Source organism: Capricornis sumatraensis, chromosome 16 (assembly GCF_032405125.1).
Source record: "Capricornis sumatraensis isolate serow.1 chromosome 16, serow.2, whole genome shotgun sequence".
In the NCBI taxonomy this organism is placed as follows: Eukaryota; Metazoa; Chordata; class Mammalia; order Artiodactyla; family Bovidae; genus Capricornis; species Capricornis sumatraensis.
The window spans coordinates 78,004,344-78,021,882 of NC_091084.1; the positions used below are offsets into that span (position 1 = coordinate 78,004,344).

At 41.8% G+C, this 17,539-nt stretch overlaps 1 protein-coding gene across 2 annotated transcripts in view; it reads right to left on the reverse strand.

Moving 5' to 3' along the window:
- FNBP4 (formin binding protein 4) overlaps positions 1-11,322 on the reverse strand; it is a 29,087-nt gene extending 17,765 nt beyond the window's left edge. The window contains exons 1-9 of one of the 2 annotated variants that reach the window (XM_068988466.1): positions 11,097-11,322; positions 9,997-10,089; positions 7,029-7,165; positions 6,530-6,713; positions 5,788-5,935; positions 5,559-5,679; positions 4,277-4,612; positions 3,495-3,705; positions 27-151 (exon numbers count right to left, since the gene is read on the reverse strand). In XM_068988466.1, coding sequence (XP_068844567.1) covers positions 27-151; positions 3,495-3,705; positions 4,277-4,612; positions 5,559-5,679; positions 5,788-5,935; positions 6,530-6,713; positions 7,029-7,165; positions 9,997-10,089; positions 11,097-11,322 — 1,581 coding nt within the window. Of the gene's footprint in view, positions 1-26; positions 152-3,494; positions 3,706-4,276; positions 4,613-5,558; positions 5,680-5,787; positions 5,936-6,529; positions 6,714-7,028; positions 7,166-9,996; positions 10,096-11,096 lie in introns of both variants that reach the window. The other variant, XM_068988465.1, reaches the window with a different exon arrangement.
- Positions 11,323-17,539: the final 6,217 nt, after the last annotated feature.

The following is a 17,539-nucleotide window of genomic DNA, read 5'->3' on the forward strand; positions in this document are numbered from 1 at the left end:
CAAGTTGCATTAAGTAATGTACATACTTTCAAGTCCTGTTCTTCTTCTACTTTAGGTACTGTCTGTACTTTTAATTTTTCTGGAGATTCTTCCGCTTCCATCTCTTTATCTGAGTTTTCATCCATTTTTTCTGAATTTTCAGCACCAACTGCTGCAAGAGAAAATATGAGAAATTAAATCAAAAGGACTATAAACAAAAAGGTCTTACTCTACAGTGCAGGGGATTATACTCCATATCCTGTGATAAACCATAATGGAAAATATTAAGAAAAAAAAAACAGAAAGTCTATATGTATATAACTGAGTCACTCTCCTGGATAGGAGAGGCTGACACAAAACTATAAGTCAACTATATTTCAAAAAAAATGTTAAAAAAAAATCAAACAGACCAGTACTAATAGAGCCCCCAATATACGTTCTTATCCCTACAGCAGAGGTATCTGAAGGTTATTAGTGCTCTCCTTTGCCTATTTTCCACACATGTTAAGGAAGCTCTAATGACTTACCAACCTACTGTCTTTATAAAGCAAAAAAAAAAAAATTATTTCTTTATAACAGGGGTCCCCTATCTTGAGGGTCTAATGCCTGATGATCTGAGATGGAGCTGATGTTAAAAGTAATAGAAATAAAGTACACAATAAACATAACTTGCTTGAATCACCCAGAAACCATCCTTCATCCTCCCCGCCCCCAACTAGGTCCAAGGAAAAATTGTCTTCCACAAAACGGTCCCTGGTGCCAAAGAAGTTGGGGAGACTACTTTATAATCACATTTCTTAAAATGTATCTACATATAGGATTTACTTGTTTTAATCACATTACCCAAAAGTTTCTGCTTTTCCTTTCTCCATCTATTAATCTTTTCTGATCTTTTTTTTGGTCACACTTAGTGGCTTGTGGGATGTGTTTCCTGAACAAGAATCAAACGTGTGGTCCCCTGCAGTGGAAGTGCAGAGACCTAACCACTGGACCACCAGGGAAGCTCCTTTTCTGATCTCTTCCAAAAACCCATGGCTTCAATTACTTATGAAGGCTAGATATCAAACCTGGAATATGTGAGGATTCTTTATGAAGGGGGTTTTGATAAAAAGGCTTCCATAATCAGAACAGCATATTAAACTGGGAGTTAAACCAAATAACTCCCTTCTTGGCTAACACCTGCAGACAACCTTTATTGGCCCTACTTATTCCTCTGGTTAGTGCTATCTGTTGGTAGTGAGAATCTCCATAAGAGAACAGGTTTACCACATATTTAAATGGACTAAAAGTTCATAAGAGATATGAAGTCTTTGTTATATTTGGTTAACACCTGCTTATCAAACTAATCCATATATCCAGTATAAATCACTCTCATGAGGATCATAGATAAAAAGAAAAAGAACAAATTTGAGTACTCTTTCTTAACTTCAGTTAATCTTTGATCTAAAGAAGAAATGTGACTTTAACACCACTCTCAACAGCTTTCATAAAAAGTCTGAAATTTAGTATTAAGTACTAAACCTTACCATACGATGGCCTTGTTCTTTTTATTTGATCATTAACATTCCTTCTGAATTTTCAAACTGTCTAAAACTAAATCTTTCTACTCTCCCATTGACTAGTTTCTAGTTTATTTCTATATCAGACATCTTACATTTAATGACAGGCTTAAGAATTCAACAATTGCAAAGAACTGCTAGAGCTCTAAGATATGATTATTTTGGAGGGCAATTAGGCAGAATTTATCAAATTAAAATGCACATACCCCTTAACCTAGCAATATACCACTAGCAGTCTATACTATACTAAAACCTGCATAAAGACAGATGTCCCAAGATGTTTGCTAAGCTTCATTTTAATTGTGAAGTATCATAACTAACGAGTATAATACATACAGAACATGAGCCCTCCAGTAAGTACAACCCAGCTTAACAGAAGACCATTAGTAACACCTTCAAGCTCCCTGTGCCTCTCCCCCATCATGCTCACACCAGGCACATCCTGGTGATGTTAAGAAGCGCCTGCACCTTCATCATGGACAGATCCTGAAGCACAGCAGTTTTGCTTATTTTCCAATTCACATAAATGGAATTCTAACATATGCATTCTTCTGTGGCTTTTGAAACTCAACATTATTATTTCTAGTGATAATTCATGTTGATGCATGTAACCATGGACCATTCACTTTTCACTGCTATTCTGTATTCAATTTCAAAAACACATCAAAATTTATCCACTATTCTTTAGGTGAACATTTGAATAGCTTGTACTTTTTTGGGATAATATAAATGCAGTATTACTTTTAACAGTGGAACGAGGATACAAATGGTGACCAATGAGGGAAGAGTTACATGAAGACATCTATAACACTCAGTAGTGAAAAACAATCATGTTGTTTAACAATTTATATGGTTAACCTCACCTATGTTAAAATTTACATATGCCCACTTCACAGACACACATAAAAAGTCAAACACAACGTCTAGAATATATGTAGACAAAAAATACAGAAAATGGACCTCAGAGTAGGGAATGAGAATAATGAACAGACAAAGGAAGGAGAGGGGGCCTTCAGAATTGTCTTTTATATTTTTCTGTATTGTTCATTGGAAAGAAAAAGTCAAACAAGGATATTATTTATTACCTGTATTTTTGTTTACTTATTATTTTAAAATCATAACCTATAAGGTGTCTTCTGCTTGGTACACTCAACTAAGATTTTGGTGATTAAAACTAGTCAGTTCTGGTAACAGACTGGAAGAATGCAGCAGGTTCTCTTCAATATTACCCTGAAGATAACTGGGATCCTCATGATAGTACCAAACTGTCTACACATCCAACCAAAGACTGGCCAACTTGGGGACATCCCCAGTGGTCCAGTGGTTGAGAATCTGCCTTGCAATGCAGGGGCGGGGCGGGGGTGTGTGTGGGGTGCAGGTTCGATCCCTGGTCAGGGAACTGGGATCTCACATGGCCCAGAGCGGCCAAGCCCTCAGGCTGCAACTAGACAGCCCACGCGCCACAAGGAAACATCCCTCATGAAGCAACAGAAACCTGAAGCAGTCAGAAAAAAGAAAAGACTGAGCGACTTGTACACACAGAGAGATGATGAGGCTGGGATTGCCAGAGGTGCTCCCTGCCTGCTTTGCTTTCCAGCTGGAAATAGAGAGATAAGGAGAACCCATGGTCTTCATGCAGATTACAAGATAACGGTAGCAAGTGATTAAAACAAAAGGGAAGGAGGGACCCAATCTTATTTTTTTTTGTTGTTGTTTTTGAGGGAGAAGTTATCTCCAATCAGTAGCGACTGCACAACCCAATGGATTCCAGCCTCTTGAATTCCTACTGCTCCATTAGAGGTGGAGCAGGAAAAGGTAGAAGATTCGTTCCCCGTATTTCCCTAAAAGGGTAGTAGTGTGATACCATTCTATTTGCTCCAGAAAGAACAAAGAAGGGGTAAGAAGGATTGCTCCTCTAATCTCTCAACTCTCAAGTTTAATGAAAGTACCAGTTACCAGTTTCTCCGTTTTCTGGAGTCTCTCGTCCAGTTTTGCTGGAACTTCGGCTGGTAGACTCCGGACTGGTTGCGCGAACAAACATCTTCCATTTTCCTCTTTTAGACATAAGTCTACGCATTCCATCCTGAGATGCTGGCTGGCTGATATCAGAACACGGACTAGACCCTGACACACTACCATCTCCTTCCTCCAAGGCTCGCAATTCTGCCTACAACAAACAGGAAAACAGAGTCTCATGAACTGTTTACCAACACGCTTCTGTGAGTAGCAAGAATGACAGCCATGTGTTTTTGGAATTTAAGTATCTTGAGGACAGAAAGTATTTAATATACCTCTCCATCAGGACTGAACATTAAGCTCCACATTCTTTTGCTCCTCTGTCCATGGCATTTTCCAGGCAATGCTGGAGTGGGTTGCCATATCCTACTTCAGGCGATCCTCCCAACCCAGGGATCAAACCTGAGTCTCCTGAACTGGCAGGCAGATTCTTTACCACTGGGCCACCTGGGAAGCCCCGCCACTCTTCAAAGCTTCAAATTTTTCAAAAGGGGGAAGCTTTGAAGTTGTATTACTGTTACAACACCTGTTGAGACTGCTTCACACTCAGGGTATCAGTAGATCAACTCCAGAGTTCAGGTTTTTATTACATAGGCTTAAACATATCTACATGAAAGAATAAGAAAAACAGCCCCCCTCCCCTGCCAATGGCATAAATGGAGCACAATGATCCCAGAGTATGACAGTTCTGAAGGAAGAAAATATATTCAACAAAAACTTACCTTTTTCCTTTCCAAAACCAGCTCCAGCTCAAGGGTATCTTGTTCTTCTTCCTCTTCACTTTCTCCCGACTGAACAACACTGCAAAGGTCCTCCTGAGTGGGGTCGTCCACACTGTCCAACAGAATGTCCTGGGGCTTTACTACCGGCGCTGCTTCTGGTGTACCTGGTTCCTTCTCTTCCGAAACTGGCTCTACTTCTTTACAAATTACTTTCCTTCTCCATCTCTCTTCTTCCTCTTTTACTCCCTCAGGCAGCAGAGGAGCAAGCAGTGACGCTGCCACCCCTTTCTTCTCCTCCTCATTATTTGAGAGAGCCTGAATTCCTTCATTTACTTCCTATAAAGAATAAAATAATCTTGCTTAACTTTCAAAGAAATTTCACCTGAATATACAGTTTAACTGTTCATGTAAAAATGACCAGAATTTTCAGTCACTGGATATTCTTCAAAACCACTGACTCCCATCAGATTAGTACATGTTTGCACCATTTTCCTTACATGTGTAACGGAAATAATGTTACTTTAGGAAGGCAGTATTATTGTTCTGGGTGGAACTCAAACTTATCTTTTCTCCTCTGTATGTCAAAGGACTAGTAAGAAACAGAGGCAGATTAAATCTTCACCTTCCTCTTCCGTATGATGAGATAACTTCGTAAATATGCTGTGAAGGTGATTGAGGTAAGTGAAATATTTCGAAAATGAAATGTGTGATTATATTCAAGTGTCTACTTCCTCCACTGGGATATTTACTCTATGTCCCTCTTAGAGTTGTACAGATTATTTTACAAAAGTATTTTTTGGATACACCTCCCATCATTTAAAAATTCAAGATAAATTAAAATTCACCCACACACACTCTCTCAGTAGAGTACAACTTACTTTTCTTATTGATGAGGCTATACAATGCTTGTTTCACTATCAGTAATTTTTAAGGTAGCTAATCTTTGTATTAAAGTTAAAAAAAAAAAAAATGAAGTGGAATCACCAAAGCCCTGAAGCTCTTCCTGCTTCCCCGCTTGCTTAGCTGCTCCCATTTCCTTCACAATGACCCAAGGGACCTCTATGGCACCCTAAAGCTCCAGAAGAACCACTGAACTAGGGAACTGCTATAAATGCCACACAATAACCAGAAACAGATTAAGTAAAAGGCCAAGAAACAAAATGTATCCTATTTTACATCTATGTTGCAAAATAGTAACAGAAGGGTAATACACTTGTGACAAAGTAGCATTCAAGCTCTTTAGATCTAAAAATAAGCAGAAGAGGGGAATTGTAACACTGACCTTTTTAACTTCTCGCTTGGCTACTGCTGGCCCACTTTTACTACTAGAAACAGAAGCATTTTTCTCCTTAGCATACATGTCTGTATTCACCATGAAACTAGCTTCAGCACCTGTTACACAACTAAAAAAAACATGTACTTATTAGCAAAAGCAACAGAAGCCAAATATCAGCAAAAGATAAGACTCTGATTTCCTTCTAGGTTAGTTTCTTTTTCAAGTCTGTTCTTACCTGGGCTGGTAATGCTGTAATCCTTGTACCTGAGTGGCAAGATACTGGGGTAATTCCCAAGTCACTTCATTTGTTTGTGTGTTCCAATAATAATAGCATCCTGTGTTCTCATCCCAGACCTCCTGCCAATCTCCCATCTCAATTCCAACTAGAAGAAAATGAAATAAATTTTAAGCAGCGTGTATTTCTGCACAATTCTGACCTTGTATCTCAAGTCACAACCATCTAACCCAGGGTTTCTCAACCTTAGCTCTGTTACTGGGTAGGACAGCTCTGTGCTGTGGGGGACAATCCTGAGCAGTGTTAGCAGCATCCTGGCCACTGCCCACTGGATGCAGCAGGGCTCCCCCTCCCCCTCTGCTGTGACAGTCAAACCCTCTCCAGACACTGTTCAACGTTCCCTGGGGGGGCAACTCCTCCCTCCTGAGCTGTCTTTGCAAACATGGTTTAAAAAGCAGTTTGATAGTTGAAAGATATATTGCAAACCGCAGAAGACTTTTAAAAATAATGGCTTTTATTATTTACTGAGCATAATCTGCCACTGGTTAAAAGGCAAACAATCATCTTCTGATAAAAATATAACCGAGTAGTTAGTTATTTTCCAAGTACTGTATTTAAAAAGCCAGAATTCTAAAGTCTGGGGCTAAGGTATATAGGCTTTCAACTTTGGGAACCTCAATGCCTAGAACAACTTTAAGAACCACATTTTAGGTTTCTTTAAAACTCAAAGACTCAAGCTTACCTCCTGCCAGTGAACACTGAGTATCATACTGCCACCCTGCGGTCTGGGTTGAGTCCGTCCCATTAGGAGTAGTGGAAGAAAGGGCAGGTGCCGATTCCTTTGGCTCTGGCCGGGGTGGAGTTGGGGGTGGAGCAGAAGCTGCTCCAGGAGCCACAGGCTGAGGAGCTGTTATTGCATCAATTTCCTTCAGGGTGAAAACAACAAGCATTACTGAGGTGAAACCCCAGAAACAGCAATAATGAAAACAAACCAACCAACCCTCCACTGTACAGGGTTTTGACTTAAGAAGCTTGAGTCTCTGCTTCTCAAGTCAAAACTCTACTCTTCCCCATTTTTGTCCTTACAACTGGCACAAAAGAAGAAATTGAGAGTGATGGGGAGGGACTAAGGGAGAAAAATAGAGCAGGAGATACAGACTGACAAGTGGGCTAACCACTTGAAATTCAAATCCCAAAGTGGCTTCAATAACTAAAAACCCAAACACAAAAACACTTCTAACCGCTAGGAAGTTGGCCAATGTACTATCAATATCGGTTGACTGGTTTCCATTTGCTTCCTTAGACTGTGCTGGTTTTTCTGAAATATCATTCTCTTCATCATCACTGTCAGCATATGCACCAAGCAAGCACAGACCTCCTAGGAACAAAAAGGTAAAACAACATTTCTAACAATGCCAAAGTCCTAGGAAGTATCCAACAGAAAATGATTCTTTAGCCATTTAGTTTACTTATAGAACCTCAAGAAATCTGCAGCTAACCAAGAGAGGTATAAAATAATTATGCACTTAGAACTAATAAAATCAACCTGCATAGCAATTTGACATCCTTTTCAAAATATGTGCTCAATTATTCAACTACATACTCCCTCTGTCAAAATAACACGTAATATGTATCCTGATTTTAGAATCTGTTGATTTAGGTCTCTATCTCAAACAAATAAACCAACTGGAGTTTAGTAAATGAAACAAGGAGATTTTTCAAAATGGGAAACGAAGCTCTTTTCAATAATGTCCCCTCAAACAAGTGATGAATTAAAACAGAACATAAGATGCTACGACCAGAACAAAGGAAATAAGAGTCACAGCTAAAGTTGAAAATACTAAGTACGGCCTCTGTAATGCTGCAATGCGGTCACCTTCTTAAACACACCTGAAACTGTTTATTAGTTGACCGATGTTTAGTACTCTAATGTTACAATTAAGTGAGCATATATACTCTCTTTATATATTTTATCACAATAGGCACATGAACTATCTAAGCCTAACTTGACTTTTCATTTAATAACAGGACTAAATTTTCCAGTGTCGTGGAAACTGAAGATTTATCAGGAGGTAAAATCTAGTTGTCTTTGTTATAATTCCATAAACAAATTCATAGATTCACCTAGGTGTGAACATAAATTGCTTCATTTATATACAGAAGTTCACATCCAATACTTTATTCACATAAATCATGCCTTCATTATTTTTTAGTATATAGCTAAGGTGTTACACTACCAAATCCCAAAATATTTTAAACTGATTAGAAATATTTTAAAGTGGATATTTATTAGACAGTATCTCCCCTTTTCAGTTTCTAAATATATCTCATTTGGTGGTCAGGGGAGGGGCGCCGTAGATACCAGTCAATTTCCCACATTTCCTGAACAACAGGTAAAGGCAAGAACTACATAAGACATTTCTGTACAGAAAAAATCTGCACCTTAGAATTCAGCACTGATGGGTTTCTGGGGGAAAGCGGAGGATAGGAAATTTATATTTTTACATAGAAACCCTTCTTAGTTAAGAGACAATAATAAACATTGGCTTTAGTGCTATATACTTTGGTAAAAGGTTCCAGCCAGGTGACCTGAGGGGAATTTGGATTACAAAATTCCCCGGCAGGATTAATTACCCAGGCTCAGAGAGGCTCCATCTAGTCTTTTTCTCTTCAATTCATAGATTTTCATACCATATACATAAAATCCCTTCCAAACTCTTGAAAACATAATGCTGTTTCCTAGTTCTGAAATTTCTTTCATGTGTTTTACCTTTCCTATGTGTGTTAGTCACTCAGCCGTGTCTGACTCTTTGCGACCCCATGGAATGTAGCCCACCAGGCTCCTCCGTCCACAGGATTCTCCAGGCAACAATACTGGAGTGGGCTGCCATTCCCTTCTCCAGGTTACCTTTTCTAATTCACAGTTTTTTTTAAGTGGTAAATGGGGTATGGGGAGGAACATGCATCTGTTACTTCAGGTACATAGTACAAAAAGTCCCTCAAATTCAGAAGATCAAAGTTATTACCAATTATAGAATATTTAGTATGAAAACACACTTTAATCTCTTAAGATATATAAAGAGTAGAGAAAATGAACATTTTCAGCACTTGCGGGTTAGAAATTTATATATGTTATTCAATTTAATCATCAAAACAACTTAGGGCTGAAAGATCTGTTTTACAGATGAATGATGTCATGAGGTCTTAGCATGAATGCTAGAGTGGTGATTTGAACCCAGGTCTGTCTACAAAACCACTGCTGCAAATATTCTTTCATGCTTAAAAAATATTGAGTAAGAGCAATTTTCAGCTGTGCAACATTTGCTAGGTACCAATCAGAGCAGTTTCTTAAAGAAAAAGACAGAAAGACATTGTTAGCACTCCCTAAAGAATGCCAAGATACTGGGGAAGCCAGAAAACAAGTTACAAAATAGCACTAGCAGAATAAAGAAGTTGTGGTATATATACACAATGGAATGTTACTCAGTCATAAAAAGAAATGCATCTGAGTGGGTTCTAATGAGGTGGATGAACCTAGAACCTATTCTACAGAGTGAAGTGAGTCAGAAAAAGAAAGATAAATACAGTATTCTAACACATATATATATGCAATCTAGAAAAATGGTACTGTAGAATTTACAGGGCAACAGTGGAGAAAAAGACATACAGAAAAGACTTATGGACATGGTGGGGGAGAGAGGGGAGGAGAGGGTGAGATATATGGAAAGAGTAACATGGAAACTTACATTACCATATGTACAATAGATAGCCAATGGGAATTTGCTGTATGGCTCAGGAAATTCAAACAGGGGCTCTGTATCAACCTAGAGGGGTGGGATGGGGAGGCAGATGGGAGGGAGGTTCAAAAGGGAGGGAATATACGTATACCTATGGATGATTCATGTTGAGGTTTGACAGAAAACAGCAAACAACTGTAAACCAATTATCCTTCAATGAAAAATATATTAAAAAATAGCATTAGAAAAAGTAGCAGAAATTAATTTGGGTACAGAGAGACAAGAACAGCAAATTTTACACTGGTACGTACGTACAACTACAACCCCTTACAAAGATGTTAAATTTCCATTTAATGGGAGTATAAATTTGCTGAAACATTCATCAAAACACCATATATAAACACAATTTGATCCTAAAGAAAGATATGGTAGACAATGAATTAAAAAAAAAAACAAACACACACAACTATACCTGTTGCTTTAACAGCAGTGGGCCTGGTGGTCATGACTGGTTTGGGAGGATTCTGAACAACTCTGGGAACCTCCACCACCACCTCCTGTTCATCTGGATCTAAAACAGCGAACAAAAGCAAACAGCCAGATGACCGAACAGAGAAAAAAACTACACAGGTGACAAAACAATCTCTGACTTGACCTCTCAAGTCTAGATTTCCTCTATTTCAAAACAAAGTGGCTATAACCCATCACTGATCCAAATAACTGAGAGGCGAGAAACAAGCACAGCTGGAATCTTCACTCTGCCTAGTGGCGTTAACATTAAGAATGTGAACACCATAAATAAAAACTATCTGAAATAATCCAAAGTTAAAACACATACACGCACACGTTAAATTCTCTCCAGCTTAACCATACGGCTTTTACTATAAGCACAACTAGAGCATTTTTTCCCCAAAGTGATCTTTATTATAATTATTATTATTTTAGCACCTGAAAACGTCGGGGCTTTTCCGGCATACGGCTCCTAAAGTAATTCTGTCTGGTTCATCTTAATCCAAGTACCATTCTGGGGATAAACACAAGTGATTGGGAACCCACGAGCTCCACCTCTCCAGGAATGTTGCGGAAACCTGCCAACTGGGAGGGACTTACACTTGAGCTGGCGTAACACAAGTATGGTTACTTCTACAGCCTCTCTCTCAATTTCAACAAAAACGAAACGAAAAGCACATGACGTGTAGGAAACGGCAGGTTCCACGGTCACCGAGGCTAAGACGAGGAAACGCACCGTCTCCATCTACCCCGTAAAGTTATTCAAAACCGAGAGCAGACGGTGAGGAAGGAGACTGGGCAGCCCGGGCCAAGCCCTGCACCCGAGATGGCGCCTCTGGGCCAGCTCCGGCCGAGCGCACACGGCTCCGCGGCCCCTTCCGCCCCTCCGGGCCCACAGCCGTCCTGCCCGCAGGCCCCGCGCAGCAGGCCTCGGAGGCGGACGCCGCCCGCCCGGGCTTCTCGTTCCTCGCAGGCCCAGTCTGACAGACCTAGGCCGCAGCCCCGGAGCTCGAGTTTCGGACTGGCCCCACCTCGGCGCCAGGGCCCTCGCGCACGCTTTACCTTCTGAGGGCGAGTCCTCCGAGGCCGCCGCGGCGGCAGTCACCGCGGTTGTCGTCGTCGACACCGCTGCCGGGGCCGGCTGGCTGGGCGCCGCCGCCGCCGTCGAGTCCGGTTCGGCGTCGGGTTCCGGCTCCGGGTCCCTGCTCGGCGTGCTGCTCCGGGGACCTGGCGGAGAGAGCTGCAGGATGGGCCTCCGGCCGGGTACCGCCCGGGACTTCTTCCCCATCGCGAGCCCGAGCGCGAGCCGCGAGCGTCGGACAGCCGAGAGGGGCGGGCGCTCGGCGCGGCGACGCGTAATCAATATTCATACGCTGCGACACCGCCTCCTGCAGGGATCCGCTTTTAACCGGCGGAGAGAGCGCTCGCGCAAGCGCACTGGGCCTGGTGTGCTCTTCTGGCCCCGCCCCCAGGGGAGGAGGGCGGACTTTACTCATGGGGCTAGGCGATTGGTTATTTTGACACATTGACGGAGCCGGAAGCCAATGGAAAACGTAAAAGGGTTAGCGTTAAGCCAATAGCACCGAAGAGTGTGAGTTTAGACTACCTTCGAAATTACGTCACGCTCCACCCCTGCGTTTTTTGCGGAGTCTCTTCTCTGCCGCCCTGTCCTCCATTTTGAGCCCGTTTTCGGCTGTGTGTCTTATCGTTTGTCATCTAGAATGCTATGCTGCTTTCCTGGTCTTTCCCTTAGTTTCGCCTTGTTTATGGGGTTTAATTTGGGTCTAGCATCGAACACTAAATAGAATAGGGGGTCTCATGGTTTTGTAAATTTTTTCTTGGACCACAAAGATGATGCCTCGTATTGTTGCTTATCAGCTGAAAAAAAAAAATCACTTGACGTACTGCATAGGAGGAAACAGCCTAAATTTTTGCGATGGGGCCCAGGAACCTTCCCAATCTAGTCACTTTATTAGGTTTAATCTTTCTTTAGCAGTCTCTTCTCCCCTGCCCTGTTTCAGAAGCAGCCACACAGAGCATTTCTCTCACCTTTATTCTTTCAGACTAGCTGGAATATCTACTGCATTATGTGGCAAAATAGTTTTCCTTCCTCAAGACCCATTGCAGGGGTTACATCTCTGAATCTTTTTATCAATGCTGAGTTCTTCACCAGCACTTAACCTACCATTGAGTTTAAGAAATCCGGGGTTCATCTATAAAAGAGGAATATGATCTATAAATTAGAAATAACGGTATAGATATCTATCCTATAAGGTTGTTGTGAAAATCAAATCCAGTTCTACATATGAACTGCTTATATGGTACCTCACACATAATAAATGCTCAGTGTTACAAATTAGAGAAGACTCTTGAGAGCCCTTTGGACAGCAAGGAGATCAAAGGAGACTCTTGAGAGTCCCTTAGACAGCAAGGAGATCAAACCAGTCAATCCTAAAGGAAATCAACACTGAATTGGAAGGGCTGATGCTGAAGCTGAAGCTGGAACACTTTCGTCACTTGATGTGGAAAACTGACTCATTGGAAAAGCCCCTGATGCTGGTCAAGATTGAAGGCAGGAGGAGAAGGGGATGACAGGATGAGATGGTTGGATGGCATCACAGACTTGATGGGCATGAGTTTGAGCAAGCTCTGGGATTGGTCATGGAAGCCTGGTGTGCTACAGTCCATGGGGTCACAGAGTCCAAAACAATTGAAGAATTCCAGTGGTATATGTTTTTATATCCCTAAGGCCCACTCAATTCTTGCTTGAGCATACACTAATAATTTGTAACGTTGAACACTTACTACGTGTGACATACCATGTAAGCAGTTTATGTGTAGAATTACATTTGATTTTCACAATAACTATATAGGATAGATATCTATATGGTTATTTCTAATTTTTAGATCATATTCCTCATTTATAGATGAACCCTTGGATTGCTTGTTGAGTACAAAAGCCTTGAAAGCAGTGACTTGTGTGTTTTGTTCCCTGGGTTGAAATGTACTTTCTGGAACATAAGCACTCAGAGTTTTTGAATGAATATAGCACATGAATATATGCAAACGACCTAAGTAGCAATATTTGTTTGTTTGTTTTTCCCTTGCCTGTGGGAGGAATAACTGGATTAGAGTGTCTTGAGGTTAGTCTCCCAAAACTTCTGAAAAATTAACAACTAGAAGCAGGTGTATATGCTGTTTTGAAGGTGTCATCAAAGTTTATTATTATTTTGGCTGCACTGGATGTTCGTTGCACCTAAAAGGCTCTTCATTGAGGAGTGAGGGCTTAGTTGTGGTATGTGGAATTTTAGTTCCCTGACCAGCGATTGAACCTGTGCCCCCTGAATTGAGAGTATGGAACTTTATCTGCCGGACTGCCAGGGAAGTCCCTGTCACCAATTTTCTGGTTTCTTTCTTTTTTTCTCATTTATTTCTTAGGAGAAACATTGAAATATGATAGTTGTACATAAGGAGTTTTGAAGTCAAACATTTGGCTATAACACCTTCCAGATATAATTGCTAGACTTTTCTTAACATCCCTAAACTTGTTTTTGCAACTGTTAAAATGCGTTAGTAACAGTACCCATAGGGTTGTTAATCATAATTTTAAGCTCTTTGCATTGGGCCAGGAACAAAATAAGCAATTATTATATAGTAGCTATTATTATTAATTAATTAATTCTGGCTGCCCTGGGTCTTCCATGCTGCATGCAGGCTTTCTTCAGCTGTGACGAGTGGGGGGTTACTTTCTGGTTGCCGTGCATGGGCTTCTCATAGCAATGACTTCTTGTGGAGAACGGGCTCTAGGGCATGTGGGCTTCAGTGGTTGTGGACAGGCAGGCCTGGTTGCCCCTTGGCGTGTGGTATCCTCCCAGACAAAGGATTGAATCCTCGTCCCCTGTGTGGGCAGGCAAACTCCCCACCACTGGACCAACAGGGAGGCCCTCTGGTAGCTATTGCTAATGTTAATGAGCATTTTGTTTATACAAAAATCCAGATCCTGTTACAAAACTAGCTAGAACCAAGTTGAGATTATGAACTAAACCACAATGCATAGAAATGTGAAAGGCTGTTTTCCTTGGGGGAAATTCCCAATTCTGGAAGTGGCTGTTACTGTTTTTAACTAGTGTTCTCAATGCGGTCTGTCCAGAGAACCATCTGGAACAGCAGCAATTTTTTCAAGGAAGAGGGTGATGGGGATGGTTTAGGATGATTCAAATGCAGTATGTTTTGCATTTCTACGAGAATCTGAATGCTGCCACTGATCTGACAGGAAGCAGAGCTCAGGTGGTAATAACCACAGGAAGCCGTGGCTGAAAATAGAGATGAAGCTTCTTTTACTCACTGGCCACTCACCTCTGGCTGTATGGCCCGGTTCCTCACAGTCCACAGACCCAGACAGGTCTGTGACCTAGAGGTTGGGGATCCCTGATCCAGAGAACACTAAAGCAACATAAGAATCTGAATCAGTGGTGGAAATGCAGGGCTTATATCAGTTTTCTTTTTAAAAGCTCTTTAGATAATTTTAATGCTTAGCCAGGGTTGAGAACCACTGATTTTAGAGACATATTTTGCTGTTTTGGGCCTTAGAGGAGGTATTTGGAAGGGCGGGAGGTGTGGTTTCCCTAGTGGCATAAAAAGCCCACCTGCCAATGAGAGATTTGGATTCAAGGCTTTGGTCAGGAAGAAGACACTCCAGTATTCTTGCCTGGAGAATCCCATGGACAGAGGAGCCTGGTGGGCTATAGCCGATAGGGTTGCAAGGAGTGGGACGCGACTGAAGCGACTTAATACGCAGGCACTCATGAAGGTATCAGGATCTGAACTAGGGATGGGCAAACCATGGTTAAATCAGGTTTACTTTTTAAAGGGTTAAACAAACAAGAATATGTACGAAGAGACCTGTGTAGACAACAAACCCTAAAATACTTATTATCTGGCTTTTTACGGGAAGGTTTGACTATATCTCCAAACAGAGTGAATAAACATAGAGCTACTTCTTTTAAAGAAAAAGCAGGCCTGATCCTTGATCTCCAAGGGCCTAACCACCTCACAAAATATTGAGGATGTTTTGGTTGTGGTGATGATATTGTTTCAGTAAAATCAAATTATGAGGAGTTACATTTGACAAGTAAAATACCCATTTTTAAATATATTTAGTTATAATCACAATTGGTGGGCGATGCCTTACTCTATATCTGATGTTATTTCTTTTTTATTAATAATTTTAAAAAATGTGGTCTGCACTGGGTCTTCACTGCTGCAGGTGGGCTTTCGTTGCTGTGAGCAGCGGCTACTCTTCATTGTGGAGTTTTCATTCCAGTGGCTTCTCTTGCTGCAGAGCACGGGCGCTAGGGCACACAGGCTTCAGCAGTTGTGGCTCGGTAGTTGTGGTGCACAGGCTTAATTGCTCCGTGGCCTGTGGGATCTTGCTGGAACAGGGATCAAACCCATGGCCCCTGCATTGGTAGATTCTTTCCACTGTGCCACCAGGGAAACGATTTAATTTCGAAAGCTGACCTTCCTAATCCACGTTAAAACTCTAGCTTTTGGAACTTCAACAAGAGGTATGCTGCAGAGAGGGACTGTTCATAGGAGTCCCAGCTTCAGTTCATTTCAGTTCAGTTCAGGCGCTCAGTCGTGTCTGACTCTTTGCGACCCCATGGCCTGTAGCACACCAGGTGTCCATTACCAGCTCCCGGAGCGTACGCAAACTCATGTCCATTGACTTGGTGATGCCATCCAACCATCTCATCCTCTGTCATCCCCTTCTACTCCCACCTTCAATCTTTCCCAGCATCAGGGGCTTTTCCAATGAGTCAGCTCTTCGTATCAGGTGGCCAAGGTATTGGAGTTTCAGCTTGCACATCAGTCCTTCCGATGAACACCCAGGACTGATCTTTAGGATGGACTGGTTGGATCTCCTTGTAGTCCAAAGGACTCTCAAGAGTCTTCTCCAACACCACAGTTCAAAAACATCAATCCTTTGCGCTCAGCTTTCTTTTTAGTCCAATTCTCACATCCATACATGACTACTGGAAAAACCATAGCTTTGACTAGATGGATCTTTGTTGGCAAAATAATGTTTCTGCTTTTTAATATGCTGTCTAGGTTGGTCATAGCTTTTCTTCTAAGGAGCAAGCATCTATTAATTTGATGGCTGCAGTCACCATCTGCAGTGATTTTGGAGCCCCCCAAAATAAAGTCTGTCACTGTTTCCATTGTTTCCCCATCTATTTTCCATGAAGTGATGGGACCAGATGCCATAATCTTCGTTTTCTGAATGTTGAGCTTTAAGCCAACTTTTTCACTCTCCTCTTTCACTTTCATCAAGAGGCTCTTTAGTTCTTCACTTTCTGCCATAAGACTGGTGTCATCTGCATATCTGAGGTTATTGATATTTCTCTCAGCAATCTTGAATCCAGCTTGTGCTTCAGCCAGCCCAGTTTCAGAAGCATAGAATAAAGTTTTAGGGTTGTGTGTGTTTATTCATCTAAGTTTTATTATATAAAAAATTTTTATAAATAGAAATCTCTATTAAATAGAGACCAGAAGGGGAAGCTTTCACACCCACCCTGTGATGATATCCCAATAGGAAGAAGATTCCTCTTCTTTCCTGGTAAGGACTCAGCCAATGAAAAGCCCTGTGCTCTTTATTTACTATAGTTCTCCCAGCTTCTTTAGAAAAGCAGCTACGGAGTCTTCCTGGTGGTCCAGTGGTTAAGACTCTGCTCTCCCAATGTAGTGGGCAAATGTTTCATCCCTCATCAGGGAACTAGATCCTACGTGGCGCAACTTAAGATCCCCTGAGTTGCAACTAAGACCCAGCACAGCCCCGCCCCTCAAAAAAAGTGGCGACTTCCCTTGCCCTGAGGGAACTTGCACATGGCTTGCCAAAGTTGTAATATCCTGAATTGCCAATTCTCTGATGCTTCAGAATAAACTCATCTTTGCTGGAGATATAACAGGGCAAAATATTTGTTTTAGGTCAATGATCAATTCCAACTGGGCATGTCTTGAGCAATTCAGTTCTGAGGATTAGCCCTAGGAGCTGGCATCAGACACCACAGGCCCAAGGGCTCAGGCTCCCAGAAAGCAGTGTCAGTCACTCAGTTGTGTCCAACTCTTTGCAACCCCATGGACTGTAGCCTGCAGGGTTCCTCTGTCCGTGGGATTCTCCAGGCAAGAATACTGGAGTGGGTTTCCCTGCCCTCCTCTAGAGGATCTTCCCGACCCAGGGACCGAACCCGGGTCTCTTGCATTGCAGGCAGATTCTTTACCATCTGAGCCACCAGGGAAGCCTTGGTGTCCCCAGAGCTGCCTTTACATTAGAGGTCAGCTTCAAGGGAGACCCCCATGCCACTCACACTTCTGGTTGGCTACATAATGAGGTTTCCATAACCACCTTAAATTTTATAATTCTCCAGAACCATTCATGGAACTCAGGCAAGCACTCTACTTATGATTTCAGTTTTACTACAAAGGATACAAGGCAAGGTCTGGGA